The sequence below is a fragment of the Pristiophorus japonicus genome, chromosome 3 (assembly GCF_044704955.1).
Source record: "Pristiophorus japonicus isolate sPriJap1 chromosome 3, sPriJap1.hap1, whole genome shotgun sequence".
NCBI classification, from domain to species: Eukaryota; Metazoa; Chordata; class Chondrichthyes; family Pristiophoridae; genus Pristiophorus; species Pristiophorus japonicus.
The window spans coordinates 323,295,382-323,320,446 of record NC_091979.1 but is presented as its reverse complement, the minus strand read 5'-3'; the positions used below and the strand labels follow the sequence as shown (position 1 = coordinate 323,320,446).

The 25,065-nt window shown below is 45.5% G+C and overlaps 1 protein-coding gene across 1 annotated transcript in view; it reads left to right on the top strand.

The window, feature by feature from the left end:
* The window catches only part of plce1 (phospholipase C, epsilon 1), a 276,550-nt gene that overhangs the window by 172,657 nt on the left and 78,828 nt on the right, over nt 1-25,065 (top strand). Inside the window, exons 10-12 of the mRNA XM_070876961.1 lie at nt 4,255-4,414; nt 14,712-14,834; nt 15,288-15,424. Coding sequence (XP_070733062.1) covers nt 4,255-4,414; nt 14,712-14,834; nt 15,288-15,424 — 420 coding nt within the window. The remainder of the gene's footprint in view (nt 1-4,254; nt 4,415-14,711; nt 14,835-15,287; nt 15,425-25,065) is intronic.

The window sequence follows — 25,065 nt, the reverse complement described above, 5'->3', positions numbered from 1 at the left end:
TGGTGAGAAAGCAGGAATGGGGTACTGAAGTTGCATGTTCAGCCATGAACTCATGGAATGGCGGTGCAGGCTAGAAGGGCCGAATGGCCTACTCCTGCACCTATTTTCTATGTTTCTATGTTTCTATGTTTCTATGTGTCTGTGGGTGGCTGGCTGAGTTTGGCAGGTTATGGCAGGGTGTCTGTGGTTGCCAGGTTATGGATTGGCAGGTTATGATAGGGTGTCTGTGGTTGGCTGGCTGTGTTTGGCAGGTTATGACAGGATGTCTGTGGTTGGCTGGCTGTGTTTGGCAGGTTATGACAGGGTGTCTGTGGTTGGCTGGCTGTGTTTGGCAGGTTATGACACGGTGTCTGTGGTTGGCTGGCTGTGTTTGGCAGGTTACGGCAGGTGTCTGTGGTTGGCTGGATATGGATTGGCAGGTTATGACAGGGTGTCTGTGGTTGGCTGGCTGTGTTTGGCAGGTTATGACAGAGTGTCTGTGGTTGGCTAGGTATGGATTGGCAGGTTATGACAGGGTGTCTGTGGTTGGCTGGTTACGGCAGGGTGTCTGTGGTTGGCTGGGTATGGCAGGGTGCCTGTGGTTGGCTGGATGTGGGTTGGCTGGTTACGGCAGGGTGTCTGTGGTTGGCTGGGTATGGCAGGGTGTCTGTGGTTGGCTGGATGTGGGTTGGCAGGTTGGCTGCTCCAGGTCTCTCTCTCCCATTTTTGTTGTATTATCTGCATCAGCTGCTATTCCCTGTGTGCCTTCCTTCTCATCAGAGTCTGTAAGCTCATAGTTCAAGTGCTGTTCTCCTAAACCTGTGCTGTTTTAATTTTTAAATTGCTGCTGGTATACTTTTCAACAGGGAAGAGGGGGGAGTCAATGATGCACATTTACATATTAAACATAGCAGGGATCACGTATTTTAAAAATGTATTCCTGGGATGTGGGTGTCACTGGCAAGGCTGGCATTTATTGCCCATCCCTAATTGCCCCTTGAGAAGGTGGTGGTGAGCCGCCTTCTTGAACCGCTGCAGTCCGTGTGGTGAAGGTACTCCCACAGTGCTGTTAAGGAGGGAGTTCCAGGATTCTGACCCAGTGACAATGAAAGAACGGCGATATATTTCCACTTCTGACCTTATGCTGGAAGGAAGGTCATTGATGAAGCAGCTGAAGATGGTTGGGTCTAGGACACTGCCTTGAGGAACTCCTGCAGCGATGTCCTGGGGCTGAGATGATTGACCTCCAACCACCACAACCATCTTCCTTTGTGCTAGGTATGATTCCAGCCAGTGGTGAGATTTCCCCTGACTCCCATTGACTTCAGTTTTACTAGGGCTCCTTGATTCCACACTCGGTTAAATGCTACCTTGATGTCAAGGGCAGTCACTCTCACCCCACCTCTGGAATTCAGCTCTTTTGTCCATGTTTGGACCAAGGCTGGAATGAGATCTGGAGCTGAGTGGTTCTGGCAGAACCCAAGCTGAACATCAGTGAGCAGGTTATTGGTGAGTAAGTGTCGCTTGATAGCACTGTCGATGACACCTTCCACCAATTTGTTGATGATTGAGAGTATGTTACACATGGAAGATTTCTTGACCCGCTCAGAGATGGAATGGATGCTGCTAACCATCGCAGCTGTCAAGTAATATAGAAACATAGAAAATAGGTGCAGGAGGAGGCCATTCGGCCCTTCGAGCCTGCACCGCCATTCAATATGATCATGGCTGATCATGCACTTCAGTACCCCATTCCTGCTTTCTCTCCATACCCTTTAATCCCTTTAGCCGTAAGGGCCACATCTAACTCCCTTTGAATATATCTAACGAACTGGCCTCAACAACTTTCTATGGTAGAGAATTCCACAGGTTCACAACTCTGAGTGAAGAAGTTTCTCCTCATCTCGGTCCTAAATGACTTACCCCTTACCCTTAGACAGTGACCCCTGGTTCTGGACTTCCCCAACATCGGGAACATTCTTCCTGCATCTAACCTGTCCAATTCCGTCAGAATTTTGTATGTTTCTATGAGATCCCCTCTCATTCTTCTAAATTACAATGAATATAAGCCTAGTCGATCCAGTCTTTCTTCATATCTCAGTCCTGTCATCTCGGGCATCAGTCTGGTCAACCTTCGCTACCCTCCCTCAATAGCAAGAATGTCCTTCCTCAGATTAGGAGACCCAAACTGAACACAATATTCCAGGTATGGCCTCACCAAGGCCCTATACAACTGCAGTAAGATCTCCCTGCTCCTATATTGAAATCCTCTCGCTATGAAAGCCAACATGCCATTTACCGCGTGCTGTACCTACAGGCCACCTTTCAATGACTGATGTACCATGACACCCAGGTCTCGTTGCACCTCCCCTTTTACTAACCTGTCACCATTCAGATAATCTGCCTTCCTGTTTTTGCCACCAAAGTGGATAACCTCACATTTATCTACATTATACCGCATCTGCCATGCATTTGCCCACTTGCCTAACCTGTCCAAGTCACCCTGCAGCCTCTTAGCATCCTCCTCACAGCTCACACTGCCACCCAGCTTAGTGTCATCTGCAAACTTGGAGATATTACATTCAATTCCTTCATCTAAATCATTAATGTATATTGTAAATAGCTGGCGTCCCAGCACTGAACCTTGCGGTACCCCACTAGTCACTGCCTGCCATTCTGAAAAGGACCCGTTTATTCCTACTCTTTGCTTCCTGTCTGCGAACAAGTTCTCTATCCACGTCAATACATTACCCCCAATACCATGTGTTTTAATTTTGCACACTAATCTCTTGTCAAAAGCCTTTTGAAAGTCTAAATACACCACATCCACTGGCTCGCCCTTGTCCACTCTACTGGTTACATCCTCAAAAAATTCCAGAAGATTTGTCAAGCATGATTTCCCTTTCATAAATCCATGCTGACTTGGACCGATCCTTTCACTACTTTCCAAATGTGCTGCTATTTCACCTTTAATTATTGATTCCAACATTGTCCCCACTACTGATGTCAGGCTAACAGGTCTATAATTACCCGTTTTCTCTCTCCCTCCTTTTTTAAAAAGTGGTGTTACATTAGCTACCCTCCAGTCCATAGGAACTGATCCAGAGTCTGCAGAATGTTGGAAAATGACCACCAATGCATCCACTATTTTTAGGGCCACTTCCTTAAGTACTCTGGGATGCAGACTATCAGGCCCCGGGAATTTATTAGTCTTCAATCCCATCAATTTTCCTAACACAATTTGCTGACTTGTAAGAATTTCCTTCAGTTCCTCCTCCTTGCTAGACCCTCGCTAATCACTGTGCTCTGCCTGTTACTTGGTACCTTTGACTAGTTAATGCATTGAGCCATCCTGAAATGCAGGCAGAAACTTGTTTCACTGAACTGTGCTTAATGATTTGCCATGGGTTTTCAGCGTGTGGATTGCACATCTATGTACTGGTAAACTGGAGTGGGAGGAGGAAGTCGAGTTCTCCACAGCATGAAACCTGCCACTATAGAACAGGCCAACTGGACCAATGGGAATTCAGAGCTAAAGGCTCTTACTATTCAGTCTAATTAGAAATCAATCACCTCTGCACAGTGCAAATTGCTGCTGTACTTTACTCTAATCCTTTAATCCACTTTCTGTCTCCTTAAGTTCAGATCTGGTTTTATTCTCTTGCAAATAGATCTAAATCCTCAGTCTCCATTTCCATCAAATCCTGCGCAGTGCTTTGGTCAACTTGTTCCCAACTCAGCTGGTGTACTCCCCACTTTACACTTAAAATCTGCAATCTGTGCTCAACTGCTTTCCTTGTCTCCTGGGTCTAGTGTTACAGGGAGGGACAGAAGAAAGTGGAATTGGTTCGCGTCAATAGGAATTAACACAATTTAATTGTGCAATCCCTTTAAAAAGCTGGACTGGCGGTTATGAATAATCTGTGGAACACAATGGTTCCTGTGCTGCTACTGGTCAAATGTGAAGAATATGGGTTTAGTGTAGAATTACCGCGTTTGATTGCGGCGTTTGATTGCGGCGTTTGATTGCCACGTTTGTAATGTTCGATTTTAACGTTAAATTGATGTTCTTATCGGCAGTTCTTCTGTTTTTTTGCTTTTAATGACATCATTAATTTTTACTGGTTTAGAAAAAGAAGGTTCTCCACAATTTGACATTTTTTTATTATTAACATTAGAACTTGAAGAAAGCATACGATGTGAACTACAGAACAATGAATTAAGTTATACCTATTTAATTTATTTAACATGTTTATCCTCGCAATGCCTTTTTAGATTTGAGCATCACAATGGGTTCTCCTGGCTCCTGTACGCTCCCAACCAGAGCCCGTTCCCTCACCACACCATGCTCCACCACCTTAGGCCCTCCAACACCCACTCCAGTGAGGCCTGCCTCCTCTCCAGTCCTGTCAACTGTCAGCAAGGCCAAGTCTGGGTAAGAGAAAATAAATGATCACTGATATTCTCATATACTTTCCTGACTATTAATACAACACTTATTATTATAATAAAGATTGAACGGTCTCTGTGAAAAGCCAACTTTAAAAACTGTGGAGAAAGACAAAGCAAGTTAAAACAAAAGTGTTGCAAAGCCATTATTTACTTGCTAATGTAATTCATTATTCACCATGTAAGTGATAGCAAGGATGAAAGGTTAGCATTATGAGGAGAGATTTGAGATACAAGAGCTATTTACACTGGGGCAGCCAAGGTTAAGAGATTAAATTGACAGTTTGAAAATTGTAAAAGGGTTTGATAGGGTGACTAGGAAAGACTATGGGCTTAACGCACATTTAATGCCCATTTTACCGCTGAAATGACGTAAAACGTCCATATATCACCCATTTTGGTACAAAATGGAAACTGAAGGGCTTTTTTAGGAGGCTTATCGCCGAGCGTTATTTTCCCAATGTGCTTAACGCCGGGAAAAAATTTTACCGCCTGCCCACATTTTTTGGGGCAGAATCAGCAAAATGGGCGAAATTAACGCCCATAATATCGCCCAGCGTTAATTTCTGCACGGAATTAACTCTGAGACTCAATATGAACACCCGCTCACTGTTTTTTGTCGTAAAGAGCATATTTACCCAAACTAGCGGCCATGGAGATCGGCCATTGTCAATTTCACCACCTCGCACACATATTGCCCAGAATATCACTCGCTCAAACAACCGCCCACAAAAAGTGGAACTAACCGGAACGAATGCCAGCAGTGTGGCTGGCATTTGTTAAATCCCACTCTTACGTGAGGAACTGATATCAGAAAGATTTGCCTGACAGAGCGCTGATGTGAATGACAACGTTGACACACTGCCGTGTGTGTGCAGCTCAGACATCAATGGTGCCCATCAACTTGGTGCCAGTTAAAGTTTACATTGATTGATAAGTTGTATTTAACCCTTTCATCGTAAAGTATCACCAGTATGTAATGGTCCAGCTATCTGAGACAATGCGCAACAAGGTTATGTTCAATAACAAAAGTTTAATACCAACATTTATCTGAAATCATAAGTATCACAGCCAATAACACCCAACCCCCGCCCACACCCCACTTTTCCCACCATTGACATAAATCACATGTTCAACATGTCCAGCAACACAGAATACAAAGGCAAAGCAGGACGTGGTCCCCAGCTCCCATACATTGCAACAAATTGTATACACCCAGATGGAGATATAACACAGCCATCCCTGCGCACATGCAACTCACTTTCCTTCCCCCCTCTCCTCCTTCTCCCCACCTCTACCCCTTCCCCTTCTCGCTCCATGGCGCCTGGCCGAGGAGCTACTCAGGCGGTGCCTCATTGGGGGGGGGTGAAGGCAGATGCGGTCGTTGGACGGGAGCGGGGGGGGGGGGGGCAACATTCTCTGATGCAGAAGCAGGATCTTGGTCCTTGCTCTCATCTGTCGTTCACAGTGGTGGTGCGGAACCAAGGGGTGGAGTGCTGCACTCGGGGACCACTGGGAGGCCTGTGGCAGCAGTGTTCCTGGCTATCGCATCCAGGGACACTGCCATGCGTGAAATGGACTTGGTCATGGTGGCCAGCTGTCGGGATATGCCCCCAATGCTTTGATGAGATGGTCACTAATGTCTACAGTCCTCCTGGACAACTGTACCATCTCTCCGCTGTCGCGTCCAAGAGGACTCCTCAGGGTCGGCGCTGTCCTGGGGACGAATGGGGTGCCCTGTGGAGAGGTGTTTGGAGCCGGTACTTCCAGAGTGGAGGCGGGAATGATTGGAGAACCACTAGATGGCCTTGGGGTGGAATGGCTTCTGGAGCGTGGCGATGCAGGTTCTTCAAAGTCCGCGCTCTCATCCGTGGAGAACAGACCCAGCGGATTGACGGGCGACAATCGGGGCCCCTCAGCACCAGATGTAGGATCGTCCGGAGAGTCCGGCCCCGCGCCCCCACCTTCTGGCCTCTGCGGTCTTGCTGCAAAACACACATGAGGTTCTTAGAGGAGAAGGGGGTGAGAGGGTGACAAGGTGAGTCCAGCGCTACACACAGCATATGCACGACAAAAGCACCACCGCTCTCAAAATCATCGCAGGCATCACATTTCATGACCATCAACACATTCTGCATTGCAATGATTTTCATTTGGCCAGCATTATTTCTATGACACTTTTAGAAATCATCTATCATATATAATTGTTTGGATATGAGTGGGTGTGGCATCTATAGACTTTACATGAAGCAATGATGTAAGCTTTACTCACGTGGCATCACTTCAGTGTCTGCTGATGTGTCCGGGGCTGTCCGGGACTGCCTCGCACGAGTGCGAGCACCCGCTCCTCCATCTCAGTGATGTCACTGGGGACGGGTGGCCCCCCACCTGTTCACCTCTGCATGGACCTCATCGTCGATAGCTTCTTCTCTAAAAGGTGACAGGACGACATGGCATGAGATCATTGCGTGATACCATTGCTAGGTACTGTCACAGAGACTGATACAACACATAACCGACAGATGTAATCATGATTATTATGATTATTGTCATTCTTTACCTAAAGACGTACACCGTGACCGCAGGCTTTGAGTAAAACATTCCCGGTAAAAGTGAAAGACCTCACACCTGCTGATAGTCACTCATGACTGTTACAAATCAAATTATATAAATACATAAGTACATGTAAATCAATGTAATACTTACTCTTGCGGATCCCACAAGGTCGTTCCATCATTTGCGGCATTGGTTTCCCTCACGAACCTCGTTGGTCGCCGACGAGACCACCTCTGCTATCTCAGCCCATATCCTCTGGTAGGCCTTTGGGATGGGCTTCCCACGCCCTCCCTGTGTCAAATCACCCCAGCATAACTCGACCTCCTGCAGGAGGGAAAGGGAGGCATTTGCCTCGTCCAAGAACCTCCTGGCTCTTTTGCGGCCTCCAACGTGCTCTCTCCCAGATCACTGCTCTCTCCAGCGTCAGTCTCCACAGTGTGCTGTGATGCCTCCTCCTCTCCCTCCATTTATAGGGCAAATTCGGTCAAATATGTGGCTGGTAACAGCTAATTTTTGTTTGCCTACTTGCTGTGAAGCTCCAAACTCTCCCTCCTTCCTCCCAAAGCAGCCACACCCCACACCGAGCCACACCTTCAGTCCCTCTGAGCTGCCCCTCTCTCTGTCTCCTCTTCTGCACATATCATGGTGACCCTTGACCTCCAGAATCCCGGGAATCGAGCGTTGCCACGCCGTTGCTAAGGACGGCCACACTTTACGGTAGAAGGTCAAAAAAATTGTAAACTAGGTGTTTTGAGAATGGGCGAGAAGCCGGCGATCTGAAAACCCTTTTTTATTGCCCACGCCGGAAATAACGCCCAGTTTTGGGCAAAAGTGGAGGTTCCAGCCCTAAGCCCTTTGTTTGGAGTGTCCATGATGAAGGGTCAGCAATTTAAGTCACTGTGCAACGAGAGATTAGGACAAGTTTCTTCATGCTGTGGAGTATTGAAGCATGGACCTCTTTGCCACAGGGAATAGTTACGACAGAAGCCATGTCATCTTTTAGTGGAAAAGTAGACAAACATTTGAAGCAGAAGATAATACAGGGCTATGATGAGAGGACCTTAGCAAGACATGATGAGCCAAATGGCTGCCTTCTGTGCTGTAATATTCTATAGTTAAATTATTCAAGTGACTGCCATAAGATACGCATCGGCCATAAACAAAACTCAAGATCACCAGTATTTAATTTTGTACAGTTCAACAATGCTTCAATATATTTCAGAAATAACATCTATTTGGCATGTGGTTATGAATATATCCCAAATAGTTATTTTCTATTATGGCATCCTTGCTTATTGAGGGTATGTCACAGATCACCATCGTTACCCTCGACAAGCCAGGAGCCTCCTCAAAACCGCTGAACAACTCCAGTGCAACTTTGATTACCGCCACAATGGAGGGAATCTCCCCAGGGGATTTGGGGACTTGGTGGATAAACAACGTTCCACAGGAGCAAGGATCTATCTGAGTTTCAGCTTTCTTTACATTGAATTCCTTTTCGAATCTTATGTCGGCTTGAGAATAACCCGACAGAAGATTTGTGAAAAAAACTAAAACAAAATACCGCAGATGCTGGAAATCTTCTTAAAAGCAGAAATTGCTGGAAATACTCAGCGGGTCAGGCAGCATCTGTGGAGAGAGAAAGAGAGTTAATGTTTCAGGCCGATGACCTTCCGTCAGAACTGGAAAAAGTTCGAGCTGTAACAGGATTTAAGCAAGTACAGAGGCGGGGAAAGAGGGAGGGAGGAAAGACCAAAAGGCAATGTCCGTGATATGGTGGACGACAGGAGAGCCATCTTTTGTTTCTTAACTTGTCCTATTTACCCCCCTTTTGCCTTGCATCATTAGCCCTTTTGTCATTAAGTCACTCCTGCTTTCCACCCTATTTGAAAAGAAACAGTATATGGGAAGCTCCTCTATTCTCTCTGACCAGCTGCTCCGTGCACTGCCCCCTGCACTGCCCCCTGCACTGCTCCGTGCACTGCTCCGTGCACTGCTCCGTGCACTGCTCCGTGCACTGCCCCATGTGCTCCATGCACTGCTCCGTGCACTGCTCCGTGCACTGCCCCATGTGCTCCGTGCACTGCCCCATGTGCTCCGTGCACTGCTCCGTGCACTGCCCCACGTGCTCCGTGCACTGCTCCGTGCACTGCCCCATGTGCTCCGTGCACTGCCCCATGTGCTCCGTGCACTGCTCCATGCACTGCCCCATGTGCCCCGTGCACTGCCCCGTGCACTGCCCCGTGCACTGCTCCGTGCACTGCCCCGTGCATTGCTCTCTCTTGCTATACAGCAGCAACTTAATGTGAGTGGGAGATCAGTCAGTTAGGTTCCCCAAGAGAGCACAAATGGACATTGTCCATAGACATGGCTCCTGTATCTGAATATAGAACTGAGAGGTCTGCAGTCCCGTCATTCTGCCCGAAGAAGGATGGGAAATGCTCAGAGGGAAACTCTTAATTCATTAAGCTGTTCTAACACCAGTCTAGAGTGAGGCCTGCCAGCCTTTCATTGTTGCAAAAGGAAATGGTGCCAGGATTTGGTTAACTTCTGATCTAACACTATCAGAGGATAATATTCCCTTCTGTAAATCTGTTCTGCATTGATGTTACAGTCCCTACCACTTACACCGTTCCTGTTAATCCTGCACAGCCGCCTCTATCGGGCAACTGGCGCTAAACATTTGCCATTGCCAGAGCCGGCAATTTCAAAGGCACCACTTGAACCGTTTAAGCGAGCCAACTATTTTGGGCAGTTGAAGCAGCTGATTGCACCTTGTTAAAGTGCGGTTTCTTTACAATCCCGGTGATCCCCTATTTCCCGTCACAAATGCCAGGCGCTGTTCTGCAATCAGGTTGATGACAAAGCTCGAGTAAGTATCTGAGCAGGGTCACTTAGTTGTGAAAGTCTCGCCCTTCCAGGCTCCAAGTGTAGACATTGGCATTGTGTCATTCTCTTCATAGCCTTGAAAGGAAAAACAGGCCTCAAATTGTCCTTGAATTGGGACACTGACAGCGACATGTCATGGTTGCTGTCTCTCTGTGTAGTCACATGCCATAGGGTGGATACAGAGACAAGGTGGATTTCAGTAAATCAATGAGTTAAGACACAGAAAACACACCCATGCTGCAATGGCGACAGTGTCAGAACATAGCACGATCTCTGCTTTTCAATGATTCTACAATTGTGGAATGAATGAGGAATGTTTAACTTCTGTTACAGATTTTTGATCATGTTGCCAGCCAGGATGGAGACTTTTTCAAAATAGGATAATAATAGTATTTCTCTCTTTTTCTTGGGGATTGGTTTAAATTAAGTTTAAATTTAAATTAAAAAAACAAAACATTCAAAACGTCATTAATTAAATACAATACATTAGAGATGGCAGGGGAGGTGATGTGTTACTGCCGCTGTATGTAGGAGCTGGTGGACACCAGTGAGTGAGGTGCACGGTGACCACATCTACAGTCAGTGTTGGCAGCTCGAGGAACTCCGACACTGTGTTGATGAGCTAGAATCCAAGCTTCAGAAACTGAGATACATCAGGGAGGGGGAACGTTACCTGGACGCTGTGTTCCAGGAGGCAGTCACACCCCCCCCAGGTTAAATCATTCAAATTTGGTCCGTGGTCAGGGACAGGTGGGTGTGACTACGAGTGAGGTCGGTATGGGGACCCTGGAGGTAGTGATGGCGGAGCCTCAGCCCTTGCTCTTGTCCAACAGGTTTGAGACTCTTACTCCCTGTGTGGACCAGAGCAGGGACTGCAGGGAGGATGAACAAACTGACCACAGCACCATGGTACAGGGGGCCATTCAAGTTGGGGGATGTTGAAATGGTAGGGAACAGTCCAGTTAGAGGGATAGATACAGTTCTCTGCAGTCGAGAGCGTGAGTCCCGAAGGTTGTGTTGCCGGCCTGGTGCCAGGATTAAGGACATCTCCTCTGGGCTGGAGAGGAACTTGGAGTGGGAGGGGGGAAGATCCAGTTGTTGTGGTCCATGTGGGTACCAATGACATAGATAGGACAAAGAAAGAGGTTCTGCTCAGGGAGTATGAGCAGTTAGAGGCCAAATTAACAAGCAGAACAACAAAGGTAATAATCTCTGGATTACTACCTGAGCCACAAGAAAATTTGCCTGGGGTAGTTAAGATCAGAGAGATGAACCGATGTGGGAGAAATGGGTTTCAATTCCTGGCACCCTGGCACCAGCCCTGGGGTAAGAGGGAGCTGTTCCATTGGGACGGGCTTCATTTGAACTGTGCTGGGACTAGGGTCCTGATGAATCGAATAACTAGGGTTGTAGAGAGAGCTTTAAACTAAATAGTGGGCGGGGGATTCACGTGAGCGTAAATTAAAAAAGTCAAAGAGCAAGGAGAAGGCAATAGAGCAGGGTAGCGGTGGGGGTAATGATAACCAGAGCGTGCCAGGAAGGGGCAGAATGTATAAACATAAGAGTGTATCAGAAAGTGGGGTCAGAGTAGGGAAAATGGTAAAAAGATCAAATTTAAAACACTTTATCTGAATGCACGCAGCATTTGTAACAAGATAAATGAGTTGACACAAATAGATATAAATAGATATGATCTGATAACCATTACAGAGACGTGGTTGCAAGGTGACCAAGGCTGGGAACTGAATATTCAGGGTATCTGACAATTCGAAAAGATAGACAGAAAGGAAAAGGAGGTGGGGTAGTTCTGTTACTAAAGGATGAGATCAGTGCGTTAGTGAGAAATGATATTGGCTCAAAAGATGAAGATGTAGAATCAGTTTGGGTGGAGATAAGGAATAATGAGGGGAAAAAGTCACTGGTGGGCATAGTCTATAGACCCCCAAACAGTAGCTACACTGCTGGATGGAGTATAAATCAAGAAATAATGGAGGCTTGTAAGAAATATACGGCAATAATCATGGGCGATTTTAATCTTCATATTGATTGGACAAATCAAATTGGCCAGGGTAGCATTGAGGAAAAGTTCATAGCGTGTATCTGGGACATTGCGGAACCAACCAGAGAGCAGGCTATCTTCGATCTGGTACTGTGTAATGAGACAGGATTAATAAATGATCTCCTAGTAAAGGATCCTCTGGGAAAGAGTGATCATAGTATGGTTGAATTTCAAATTCAGTTGGAGGGTGAGAAAATTGGATCTCAAACCAGTGTCCTGATCTTAAATAAAGGCGATGACAAAGGTATGAAGGCAGAGTTGGTTAAAGTGGACTGGGAAAATAGATTAAAGTGTAAGATGGTTGATGAGCAGTGACAGACATTTAAGGAGATATTTCATAACTCTCAACAAAATATATTCCAGTTAGAAGGAAAGACTAAGAGAAGGGATAACCATCCGTGGCTAACTAAGGAAATAAGGGAGGGTATCAAATAGAAAACAAGGCCAACAATGTGGCCAAGACTAGTGGGAGGCCAGAGGATTGGGAAACTTTTAAAAGCCAGCAAAGAATGACTAAAAAAATAATAAAGAGAGGGAAGATAGATTATGAAAGCAAACTAGCACAAAATATAAAAACAGATCATAAGAGCTTCTACATGTACATAAAAAGGAAGAGAGTAGCTAAAATAAACATTGGTCCCTTAGAGGATGAGACTGGGGAATTAATAATGGGGAACAGGGAAATGACAGAGACTTTGAACAAATATTTTGTATCAGAATACACTAAAAACATCCCTATAATAATCAAGGGGCTATAGGGAGAGGGGAACTTAAAACAATCACTATCACTAAAGAAAAAGTACTCAGTAAAATAATGGAACTAAAGGCGGACAAGTCCTCTGGACCTGATGGCTTACATCCTAGGGTCTTAAAAGAAGTGGCTGCAGAGATAGTGGATGTATTGGTTGTAATCTACCAAAATTCCCTGGGGTCTGGAGAGGTCCCAGCAGATTGGAAAACCTCAAATGTAATGCCCCTATTTAAAAAAGGAGGAGACAGAAATGAGGGAATCAGAAAGCAGGAAACTATAGACCAGTTAGCCTAACATCTGTGGTTGGGAAAATGCTGGCATCCATTATTAAGGAAGCAATAGCAGCACATTTGGAAAATCATAATGCAGGCAAGCAGAGTCAGAATGGTTTTATGAAAGAGAAATCATGTTTGACAAAATTGCTGGAGTTCTTTGAGGATGTAACGAGCAGGGTGGATAAGGGGGAACCAGTGGATGTGGTGTATTTGGATTTCCAGAAGGCATTCGATAAGGTGCCACGTAAAAGGTTACTGCACAAGATAAGACCCCACAGGGTTAGGGGTAATATATTAGCATGGATAGAGGATTGGCTAACTAACAGAAAACAGAGAGTCGGGATAAATGGGTCATTTTCCGGTTGGCAAATGGTAACTAGTGGGGTGCTACAGGGATCAGTGCTGGAGCCTCAACTATTTACAATCTATATTAATGACTTGGATGAAGGGACTGAGTGTAATGTAGCCAAGTTTGCTGATGATACAAAGATGGATAGGTGAGGAGGACACAAAGAATCTGCAAAGGGATATAGACAGGATAAGTGAGTGGGCAAACATTTGGCAGATGGAGTATAATGTGGCAAAGTGTGAGGTTATCCACTTTGGCAGAAAAAATAGAAAAGCAAATTATTATTTAAATGGAGAGACATTACAAAGTGCTGCAGTTCAGAGGGACCTGGGGGTCCTTGTGCATGAAACACAAAAGTTAGTATGCAGGTACAGCAAGTGATCAGGAGGGTAAATGGAATGTTGGCCTTTATTGCAAGGGGATGGAATATAAAAGCAGAGAAGTCCTGCTACAACTGTACAGGGTATTGGTGAGGCCACACCTGGAGTACTGCATCCAGTTTTGGTCTCCTTATTTAAGGAGGGATATACTTGGAGGCAGCTCAGAGAAGGTTCACTAAGTTGATTCCTGAGGCGAGGGGTTGACTTATGAAGAAAGGTTGAGCAGTTTGGGCGTATGCTCATTGGAGTTTAGAAGAATGAGAGGCGATCTTATTGAAGCATTTAAGGGGCCTCGACCGGGTTGATGCAGAGAGGATGTTTCCACTCGAGAGGGAATCTAGAATTAGGGGACATAGTTTAAGAATAAGGGGCCGCCCATTTAAAACTGAGATGAGGAGGAATTTCTTCTCTCAAGGTTGTAAATCTTGGAATTCTCTGCCCCAGAGAGCTGTGGAGGCTGGGTCATTGAATATATTTAAGGGGGAGATAGACAGATTTTTGAGCGATAAGGGAGTAAAGGGTTATGCGGAGCGGGCGGGGAAGTGGAGCTGAGCCCAGGATCAGATCAACCATGATCTTATTAAATGGCAGAGCAGGCTCGAGGGGCCAAATGGCCTACTCCTGCTCCTATTTCTTATGTTCTTAATGAACAGGCCTATGAGACAGGTTTTTAAAATCTGTACTTTAACAAATGGCATTGCTGAAATGAACTCCAAAGTTTTAACAATTAACACTTCATCAAATTCCATTCATGTCGATGAAGTATTATAACTGTTATTGGTTGCAGATAAAACTGTGCATAACACATTTGAGTTTACAGTAGTGAATTATTTCAGGTCTTACCAAAAGTGGCATTTCAACAATTAACTGAAGGTATATTTTAAACTACTAACATGTGTTAAGGCTAAGCTGCTTCATAGAGTCCAAGGCAATAGGAATCTTATTCAGAGACGGTCAGTATCCACTTCCTGTTGTCCCGACTGTTTTATGTTTGTTCTCTAACGCTGTTTTGGTCTCTGTGTAGTACAAGAGGAAGTAACAGCTGGCACGGACGGGTGAAAGGAGGGCTGAAAGGATTCCAGGACTTCATGGTCTCTGACAGTAACATGAGCTTCGTTGAGTTTGTTGAACTTTTTAAATCATTCAGGTAAATGTGATCACGCCATACTGCCATGACTACAATATTCTCACCATTTTCAATTGGGTCACAAGGTGCTTAATGCCAGTAATTTTGGATAGTAAGGGAATCGAGGGATATGGAGAGAGTGCAGAAAAATGGAGTTGAGGTAGAAGATCAGCCATGGTCTATTGAATGGCAGAGCAGATGCAAGTGAAAGAAATTCTTACATTTATATATCGTCTTTCACGACCACCGGACATCTCAAAGCGCTTTACAGCCAATGAAGTGGCTGAATGGCCCTACTCCCCTGCTCCAATTTCTTACGTTCTTAAAGAGATGCTGAATCTGGGTAATGCCACTTTGTGGGTTCGAAACCCAACTGTTTGGACAATGTTCTTATTTCAGTGGAATGTTAATTTGTGCTTAGTGAGCGTGCATGTAGAACCAAGGACATTCACTCTTTTTGTTTGTGGAATTTAGTGTGCGAAGTCGCAAGGACCTGAAGGACCTTTTTGACATTTACTCTGTGTCGTGTAACCGCTCTGGCTCAGAATCCACCCCACTCTACACAAACCTGACGATCGATGACAAGATCAGCGGGCTGCAGCCTGATCTAGGTCAGTGTTCTCCAGCAATGTTACTTTGATCATTTACCTGGTGCATTTCGGGTCTCCGTACCATTTTGAGATTTGTGATGTTAAAAGGGGCACAACCTCCATGGAAGAAGTGTTCAGCAAATAGTATTTTTGCTTGTTTAGGAAGGCAGTAAACAATGAGTTAAATTCCTCATCAGTGCATCACTTGCATTTGACACTGCTACAAAAATGATACAGATCTCTTCCAGCTTTTTCCCTCCTTAAATAACAAAGTTTGCCAAACACTACAAAGGGATTCTTTGTACACTGGGTCCCAGCTAGAATGTTGTCATTGGGATTCACAAAAACATGTTTCTCTATTCAACCGACAGGGTTTCTCGGAGATCGGCCCGACTATTTTATTCCTTTCTAATTAATAAGTTGAGCTCCCTTCTTGGCACAGTGGGGAACTGCAGCCGCAGTGCATTAGTGAGCCACAAGGACTTGAGGTCTGAGCCCAGTCAGTGCTCAGTTAGCTGATCTCAAAGGTATCAGCACCTCTGGACTCGGGAGAGTGAAAATTGGTCAGAGTTCCAACTTCGTATAACTATCCAGCGACCACCCCACCCCGTCCCAGCCCCCAACAATCTGAAGCATGTTTACGTCTAGACTTTAGAATCAGCGGATGCAAAAAGCAGGAGAGAGAGATAAACAGAGAGAGAGAGAAGGAGAGATAGATAAACAGAGAGAGAGAAGAGGAGAGATAGATAAACAGAGAGAGAGAGAAGGAGAGATAGATAAACAGAGAGAGAGAACAGGAGAGATAGATAAACAGAGAGAGAGAGAAGGAGAGATAGATAAACAGAGAGAGAGAGAAGGAGAGATAGATAAACAGAGAGAGAGAGAAGGAGAGATAGATAAACAGAGAGAGAGAGAAGGAGAGATAGATAAACAGAGAGAGAGAAGGAGAGATAGATAAACAGAGAGAGAGAAGGAGAGATAGATAAACAGAGAGAGAGAACAGGAGAGATAGATAAACAGAGAGAGAGAGAAGGAGAGATAGATAAACAGAGAGAGAGAGAGAAGGAGAGATAGATAAACACAGAGAGAGAGAGAAGGAGAGATAGATAAACAGAGAGAGAGAGAAGGAGAGATAGATAAACAGAGAGAGAGAGAAGGAGAGATAGATAAACAGAGAGAGAGAAGAGGAGAGATAGATAAACAGAGAGAGAGAGGAGAGATAGATAAACAGAGAGAGAGAGAAGGAGAGATAGATAAACAGAGAGAGAGAACAGGAGATAGATAAACAGAGAGAGAGAACAGGAGAGATAGATAAACAGAGAGAGAGAAGGAGAGATAGATAAACAGAGAGAGAGAAGGAGAGATAGATAAACAGAGAGAGAGAGAAGGAGAGATAGATAAACAGAGAGAGAGAGAAGGAGAGATAGATAAACAGAGAGAGAGAAGAGGAGAGATAGATAAACAGAGAGAGAGAAGAGGAGAGATAGATAAACAGAGAGAGAGAAGGAGAGATAGATAAACAGAGAGAGAGGGAAGGAGAGATAGATAAACAGAGAGAGAGAAGAGGAGAGATAGATAAACAGAGAGAGAGAAGGAGAGATAGATAAACAGAGAGAGAGAAGAGGAGAGATAGATAAACAGAGAGAGAGAACAGGAGAGATAGATAAACAGAGAGAAGAGGAGAGATAGATAAACAGAGAGAGAGAAGAGGAGAGATAGATAAACAGAGAGAGAGAAGAGGAGAGATAGATAAACAGAGAGAGAGAAGAGGAGAGATAGATAAACAGAGAGAGAGAAGGAGAGATAGATAAACACAGAGAGAGAGAAGAGGAGAGATAGATAAACAGAGAGAGAGAAGAGGAGAGATAGATAAACAGAGAGAGAGAAGAGGAGAGATAGATAAACAGAGAGAGAGAAGAGGAGAGATAGATAAACAGAGAGAGAGAAGGAGAGATAGATAAACAGAGAGAGAGAAGGAGAGATAGATAAACAGAGAGAGAGAAGGAGAGATAGATAAACAGAGAGAGAGAGAAGGAGAGATAGATAAACAGAGAGAGAGAAGAGGAGAGATAGATAAACAGAGAGAGAGAAGGAGAGATAGATAAACAGAGAGAGAGAGAAGGAGAGATAGATAAACAGAGAGAGAGAGAAGGAGAGATAGATAAACAGAGAGAGAGAAGAGGAGAGATAGATAAACAGAGAGAGAGAAGAGGAGAGATAGATAAACAGAGAGAGAGAAGAGGAGAGATAGATAAACAGAGAGAGAGAAGAGGAGAGATAGATAAACAGAGAGAGAGAAGAGGAGAGATAGATAAACAGAGAGAGAGAAGAGGAGAGATAGATAAACAGAGAGAGAGAAGAGGAGAGATAGATAAACAGAGAGAGAGAAGAGGAGAGATAGATAAACAGAGAGAGAGAAGAGGAGAGATAGATAAACAGAGAGAGAGAAGAGGAGAGATAGATAAACAGAGAGAGAGAAGAGGAGAGATAGATAAACAGAGAGAGAGAAGAGGAGAGATAGATAAACAGAGAGAGAGAAGGAGAGATAGATAAACAGAGAGAGAGAAGAGGAGATATAGATAAACAGAGAGAGAGAAGAGGAGAGATAGATAAACAGAGAGAGAGAAGAGGAGAGATAGATAAACAGAGAGAGAGAACAGGAGAGATAGATAAACAGAGAGAGAGAAGGAGAGATAGATACACGTGCACGGAGAGAGGGAGCAGGAAAGATAGATACAACAACAAGTATTTATATAGCACTTTTAACATAGTGAAACATCCCAAGGTGCTACACAGGAGTATTATGAGATTGAAAAAATGACATTGAGCCGTATAAGTAGGAATTAGCACAGGTCACAGCTTGGTCAAAGAGGTATGTTTTAAAATGATGGCAAATACGGCCAGGGTGATGATCTGGACTAGTTTCGAATGCTTGGATGGGTCGGAGAGGAATTTTGCCAGATTTTTTTCCCCCCAATTGGCCTGGGTTGTTATCTGTTTTTTTTCCTTTCCCAGGAGATTACATGGCCCCGGTTGGGGTGGAGTGTAGAATGTTTCAGTGTAAGGGGTGTCGCAGTTGTGTGGGGCGGGCTGGTTGGGCTGGGTGCTCTTTATCTTTCCGCCATTGTTCATTGTTCATAGGTTTATATGTAACCTTCAGGGCTGCTGACCGAGGGCCGTGTGGCTCTTTGTCGGTCGTCGCGGACACGATGGGCCGAAATGACCTCCTCCTGCGCCGTAGATTCTATGTTTTAAGGATCGTGTTGAGGAGACAAGAGGTAGAGAGGGTTAGGCAGGGAGTTCCAGAGCTTGGGGCCTAGGCAACAGAAGGCACGGCCACCAATGGTTAAGCGATTATAATCAGAGATGCTCAAGGGGGCAGAATTAGAGGAGCACAGACATCTCGGAGGGTTGTGGGGCTTGTCATGTATGTATACTTGGGTTTACTAGCCACCAGGTGGTGCCACTGTCGGAGGTCATTGGGCTGTGCGTACATGTGCGCGGCCCAGGTATAAAAGGCCAGCCACCTTGTAATGTAATCACTTTGGGCCCTAATAAAGTAGAGCCAGGTTTGTACCTGTTCAGAGTTTACAGTATTCAGTCGATTGAGTTATTGCATACACAACATTTGGTGACGAGGTAACAAGAACCTTCGCATGCAAAAATGAGCACAATTGGAATTCTGGAGCGATTTGTGGAGGGAGAAGATTGGGCAGACCTTGTAGCCCGCTTGAACCAGTACTTCGTGGCTAACAAAATGGAGAAAGAGGCAGACACAGTTCGACGCCGGGCGTTCCTCCTCACGGTTTGTGGTCCGAAAATCTCTGGACTCAAAGTATCTCCTCTCATCCTTAAATCCAACGGACAAGGACTACGTAACATTGTGTGCTCTGGTACGTGACCATCTCGAACCAGGTGAAGGCATCGTCATCTCAAGATATCGATTCTATACGCACGTTCGTTCTGAGGGCCAGGATGTATCGGAATTCGTTGCCGACCGAAGACATCCAGCTGGACCGTGTAAGTTCGAAACTGCATTGGCAGACATGCTGCAGGACTTCTTTGTAATCTGCAACAACCACGAGGTGATCCTGCGTAAGCTATTGCGGCGGAGACACTGGATTTGAGCCAGGCCATCGCGATTGCCCAGGCATGCATGACGACGGACAAAAGCTTAAAGTAGATATTATTGAAAAATCCGAACTCAGCAAGTACTGTAAACAAGATAGTATCGTCGTTTGGCAGTGCTGCATATGGCAGGACCTACCCGACTGCGTACGTGAAACCTTATGGTTACTCAAAGTCCGCCAATGGGAATGAATCCGATATCACCGTGTTGGCGTTGTGGGGGAAATCATCGGCATCATCAGTGCTGGTTTAAACAGTACATTTGTAAAGGCTGTTCGAGAGTGGGGCATCTCCAGCGCATGTGTCCGCAACTGAGCAAGCGTGCTGCGACACACCACGTGAAGGATGATGACCAGTCTAGTGCAGATCCGGATATGCAATTCGAGATACCGTAAAGGCTGTTCGAGAGTGGGGCATCTCCAGCGCATGTGTCCGCAACTGAGCAAGCGTGCTGCGACACACCACGTGAAGGATGATGACCAGTCTAGTGCAGATCCGGATATGCAATTCGAGATACCAGAGGAGGAAGTGTATAGACTGTGTTCATTCCTAACAAAGAGCCAACCGATAATGGTTAATGTAAAACTTAATGGTGTGCCGGTATCGATGGAATTGGACACGGGTGCGAGTCAATCAATAATGAGCCAGAGGACATTCAACAGGCTGTGGGATACTAAGGCTGTGAGGCCTAAGCTGAGTCCAGTCAATGCCAAGTTGCGTAAGTACATTAAAGAACCCATGACGGTGATTGGCAGTGCAGTAATTAAGGTGTCGTATGATGGTGCGGTTCACGATTTACCATAATGGATTGTTCCAGGCAATAGCCCAATGCTGTTTGGTAGGAACTGGTTAGAAAAAATCAAATGGAACTGGAACGAGATCAAAGAGTTGTCACCAGAGGAGAATACTCCATGGGCTCAAGTGCTGAGCAAGTTCCCTTCGCTGTTTGAACCAGGTATTGGTAACTTCACGGGAGCCAAGGTGCAGATCCATGTGGACTCAGATGCAAGACCCATCCATCGTAAAGCTCGGGCGGTTCCGTACATGATGAGTGAGAAGGTCGAAATTGAACTGGACAGACTCCAGCGTGAAGGGATCATATCACCGGTCAAATTTAACAAATGGGCCAACCCCATTGTTCCTGTGTTGAAAAATGATGGCACTCTCAGGATTTGTGGAGACTACAAGGTTACGATCAACCGAGTTTCGAAACAGGATCAATACCCGTTACCGAAGGCTGATGACCTGTTTGCAATGCTAGCCGGGGGGAAGTCGTTCACAAAACTGAATCCGACGTCGGCCTACATGACACAGGAGCTGGTCAACACATCAAAGAAACTTGCGTGCATCAACACTCATAAAATACTGTTTATCTACAATAGGTGCCCTTTTGGAATTCACTCGGCTGCAGCCATATTTCAGAGGAACATGGAGAGTCTACTGAAGTCCGTCTCCAGAACCGTCGTGTTCCAAGATGACATCCTGGTCACAGGTCATGACTCTACCGAACATCTGAACAACCTGGAAGAGGTTCTACATTGTCTGGACAAAGTGGGACTCAGACTGAAACGCTCGAAGTGCGTCTTCATGGCACCAGAAGTCGAATTCCTGGGGAGGAAAATTGCTGCTGACGGTATCAGGCCTATGGACTCGAAAACCAAGGCCATCAAAAATGCATCCAAGCCTCAGAATGTGACAGAGCTGCATTCGTTCTTTGGTCAACTCAACTACTTTGGTAATTTCTTACCTAGATTGAGCACCTTATTAGAGCCACTGCACATGCTGCTAAGAAAAGGCGACAACTGGGTTTGGGGTGCGTCTCAAGATAGAGCTTTTGAGAAAGCTACTAATCTGCTTTGCTCTAACAATCTGCTGGTACATTATGATCCATGCAAATGTCTAGTATTGGCCTGTGGTGCTTCGTCATATGGAGTTGGTTGCGTGCTCCAACAAGCTAATGAGTTGTGCAAATTGCAACCTGTTGCATATGCTTCAAAAAGTTTGTCAAAGGCGGAAAGAGCCTACAGCACGGTAGAGAAAGAAACATTAGTCTGTGTATATGGGGCTAAAAAGATGCATCAATACCTGTTTGGTCTTTGGTTTGAACTGGAAACAGATCACAAGCCACTCATTTCATTGTTTTCGGAAAACAAAGGTATCAATACCAATGCATCGTCCCGCATCCAGAGGTGGGCGCTGACATTATCTGCCTATGATTGTCATTCACTATAGACCTGGCACTGAGAATTGTGCTGATGCACTGAGCCGTTTGCCGTTGCCCACACCGGAGGTGGAAACGCCACAACCTGCAGACCTACTGTTAGTCATGGATGCTTTTGAAAGTGAAGGAACCCCTGTCACAGCCCAACAAGTTAAGACCTCAATCAGCCAGGACCCGATATTATCAGTTGTGAAACGTTGTATCCTTAGTGGTGATTAGTCTGCCATACCCAAGCAAATGTGTGAGGAGACCAAACCTTGCATCCGTCGCAAAGACGAACTATCCATTCAATCAGTTTGCTTACTGTGGGGTAATCATGTTGTTATGCCCAAGAAAGGCAGAGGGAAATTTGTGCATGATCTACATAGCACACATCCCGGTATTGTCATGATGAAAGCCATTGCCAGGTCTCGTGTATGGTGGCCTGGAATTGACTTTGATCTGGAATCATGTGTGCATCAGTGCAACACTTGCATGCAGCTTAGTAAAGCACCAGCGGAATCGCCGCTGAGTCTGTGGTCGTGGCCATTGTTATACATGTGGACTTGTTTTTACTCTGTACAGCCACCAGAGGGCCTATCCCCTGGAGTCCCAAGGGATCCCATAATCCCTTGGGAGCACAGGTATTTAAGGAGGTTTCGCAAGTTGGAGAGGCACGCTGGAGACCTGCAATAAAAGACTAAGGTCACAATTTACTTTGAGCTCACAGTGTTCAGTCTCTGACTCTTTATCCATACACTACAGCCATCTAAACCATGGTCCTGGATCCACATCGACTTTGCAGGTCCCTTCCTGGGAAAGATGTTCTTAGTTGTAGTGGATGCTTATTCCAAGTGGATAGAGAGTACAATCATATCATCCAGCACATCCACAGCTACCATTGAGAACCTTCGTGTCACGTTTGCTACGCATGGTCTGCCTGACATCGTTGTAAGCGACAACGGATCTTGCTTCACCAGTATGGAGTTTCAAGAGTTCATGAAACTCAATGGCATCAAACATGTGAGGTCAGCACCATTCAAACCCACATCTAATGGTCAAGCAGAGCGTGCTGTCCAAACCATCAAGCAGAGTATGAAACATGTAACTCAAGGTTCACTGTAGACTCATTTGTTACACATATTGCTTAGTTACAGGACAAGACCCCCATACGCTTACCGGGGTCTCCCCTGCTGAACTATTGATGGAGAGGTCTCAAGACCAGGCTCTCTCTCATCCACCCTGACTTGAATAATCATGTCGAATACAGCCGTCAAAGTCAGCAAGGGTATCATGATCGCGCTACTGTGTCACGCGACATTTCTATCAATGATCCTGTGTATGTACTGAATTATGGTCAAGGTCCCAAGTGTTTCGCCGGTACTGTTACGGCCAAGGAGGGTAACTGAGTGTTTTTCGTCAAGCTCAAGAATGGGCAGACATGCAGGAAACATGTTGATCAGATAAAACCGTGGCACACGGATGAACTGGAACAGTCTGAGGAAGACACAATCAGTGACCAACCAACCTACCCTCAGTCATCAGAGGACTCCGCTGTCATCAATGAATCTGGACTTTCAATCCCTGACATGGTCATTACCACTCCCATCAGATCGGCTACCCAGCCCCCAGTCATAACAGACTCAATGTTCGCCCAAGGCTGGAGTTGAACTGAGACGTTCAACTCGGGAGCGGAAAGCCCCGGACCGTCTCAATTTGTAAAAAGACCATTACTAATATCTTAAAGGGGGGATATTGTCATGTATGTATGCTTGGGTTTACTAGCCTCCAGGTGGCGCCACTGTCGGAGGTCATTGGGCTGTGTGCATGTGTGTGCAGCCCAGGTATAAAAGGCCAGCCACCTTGTAATGTGATCACTTTGGGCCCTAATAAAGTAGAGCCAGGTTTGTACTTGTTTGGAGTTTATAGTATTCGGTCTATTGAGTTATTGCATACACAACAGGGCTGGAGGAGATTACAGAGATAGGGAGGGGAGAGGCTATGGAGGGATTTGAAAATAAAGATGAGAATTTTCAAATTAAGGCGTTGCTTAACCGGGAGCCATTGTAGGTCAGCGAGCACAGGGGTGATGGGGTGAGCGGGACTTGGTGCGAGTTAGGACACGGGGCAGACGAGTTTTGAATGACCTCTAGTTTACGTCGAGTAGAATGTGGGAGGCCAGCCAGGAGTGCGTTGGAATATTCAAATCTAAAGGTAACAAAGGCATGGATGAGGGCTTCAGCAGCAGATGAGCTGATATGGATGGGGAGACGGGCGATGTTACGGATGTGGAAATAGGTGGTCTCTTATGCTGTGGATATGTGCTCGAAATCTCATTTCTGGGTCAAATGTGACACCAAGGTTGTGAAAAGTCTGCTTCGGCCTCAGACAGAAGTTGGGGAGAGGGATGGAGTTTGTGACGGGGACCGAAAACAATGGTTTTGATCCCCAATATTCAATTGGAGAACATTTCTGCTCATCCAGAACTGGATATCGGACAAGCAGTCTGACAATTTAGAGACTGTGGAGGGGTCGAGAGAAGTGGTGGTGAGGTAGAGCTGGGTGTCGTCAGCGTACATGTGGAAACTGACGCTGTGTTTCCGAATGATGTCACCAAGGGGCAACATGTAGTTGAGAAATAGGGGGCCAAGAATAGATCCTTGGGGGCAGCAGAGGTAATGATGCTAGGGTGGGATACACAGAGAGAAGGAGCAGGTGAGATAGAGCTCGATACACAGAGAGAGGAGGAGAGACAGATACACAGAGAGAGGAGGAGAGATAGGTACACAGAGAGAGGAGGAGAGACAGATACACACAGAGAGAGGAGGAGAGACAGATACACAGAGAGAGGAGGAGAGACAGATACACAGAGAGAGGAGGAGAGACAGATACACAGAGAGAGGAGGAGAGATAGGTACACAGAGAGAGAGAGGAGGAGAGATAGATACACAGAGAGAAGGAGATGTGGGCGCACAGAAGACTCGATAATTGGCACAGGAGAAAAATAAATATTTAATTTCCGAATGATTTTCGAGGAGAAATTACCGTTCGTAATGCTGTTGTACAAACATTGAATCCACTTGTACCGAGTTTCTCACTCTGGTAATTGAGGTTTTCCTGTATTTATTTTATGAGTTAACACTTCTGGTAACCGAGCAGAAAGAGGAGTTCAGACCGAATAGGTTAAGTGTTCATACAATAACATTCCTGCCAGTAATTATTCTTTGCTTCTTATTTTAAACCATTTCATTTTCTGCTATGATCCATATCCTTCTCAATTACATTGGAACAATAAATGTGTTGAGTTCCTTAACTAAAATCAGTTTTTTTATAT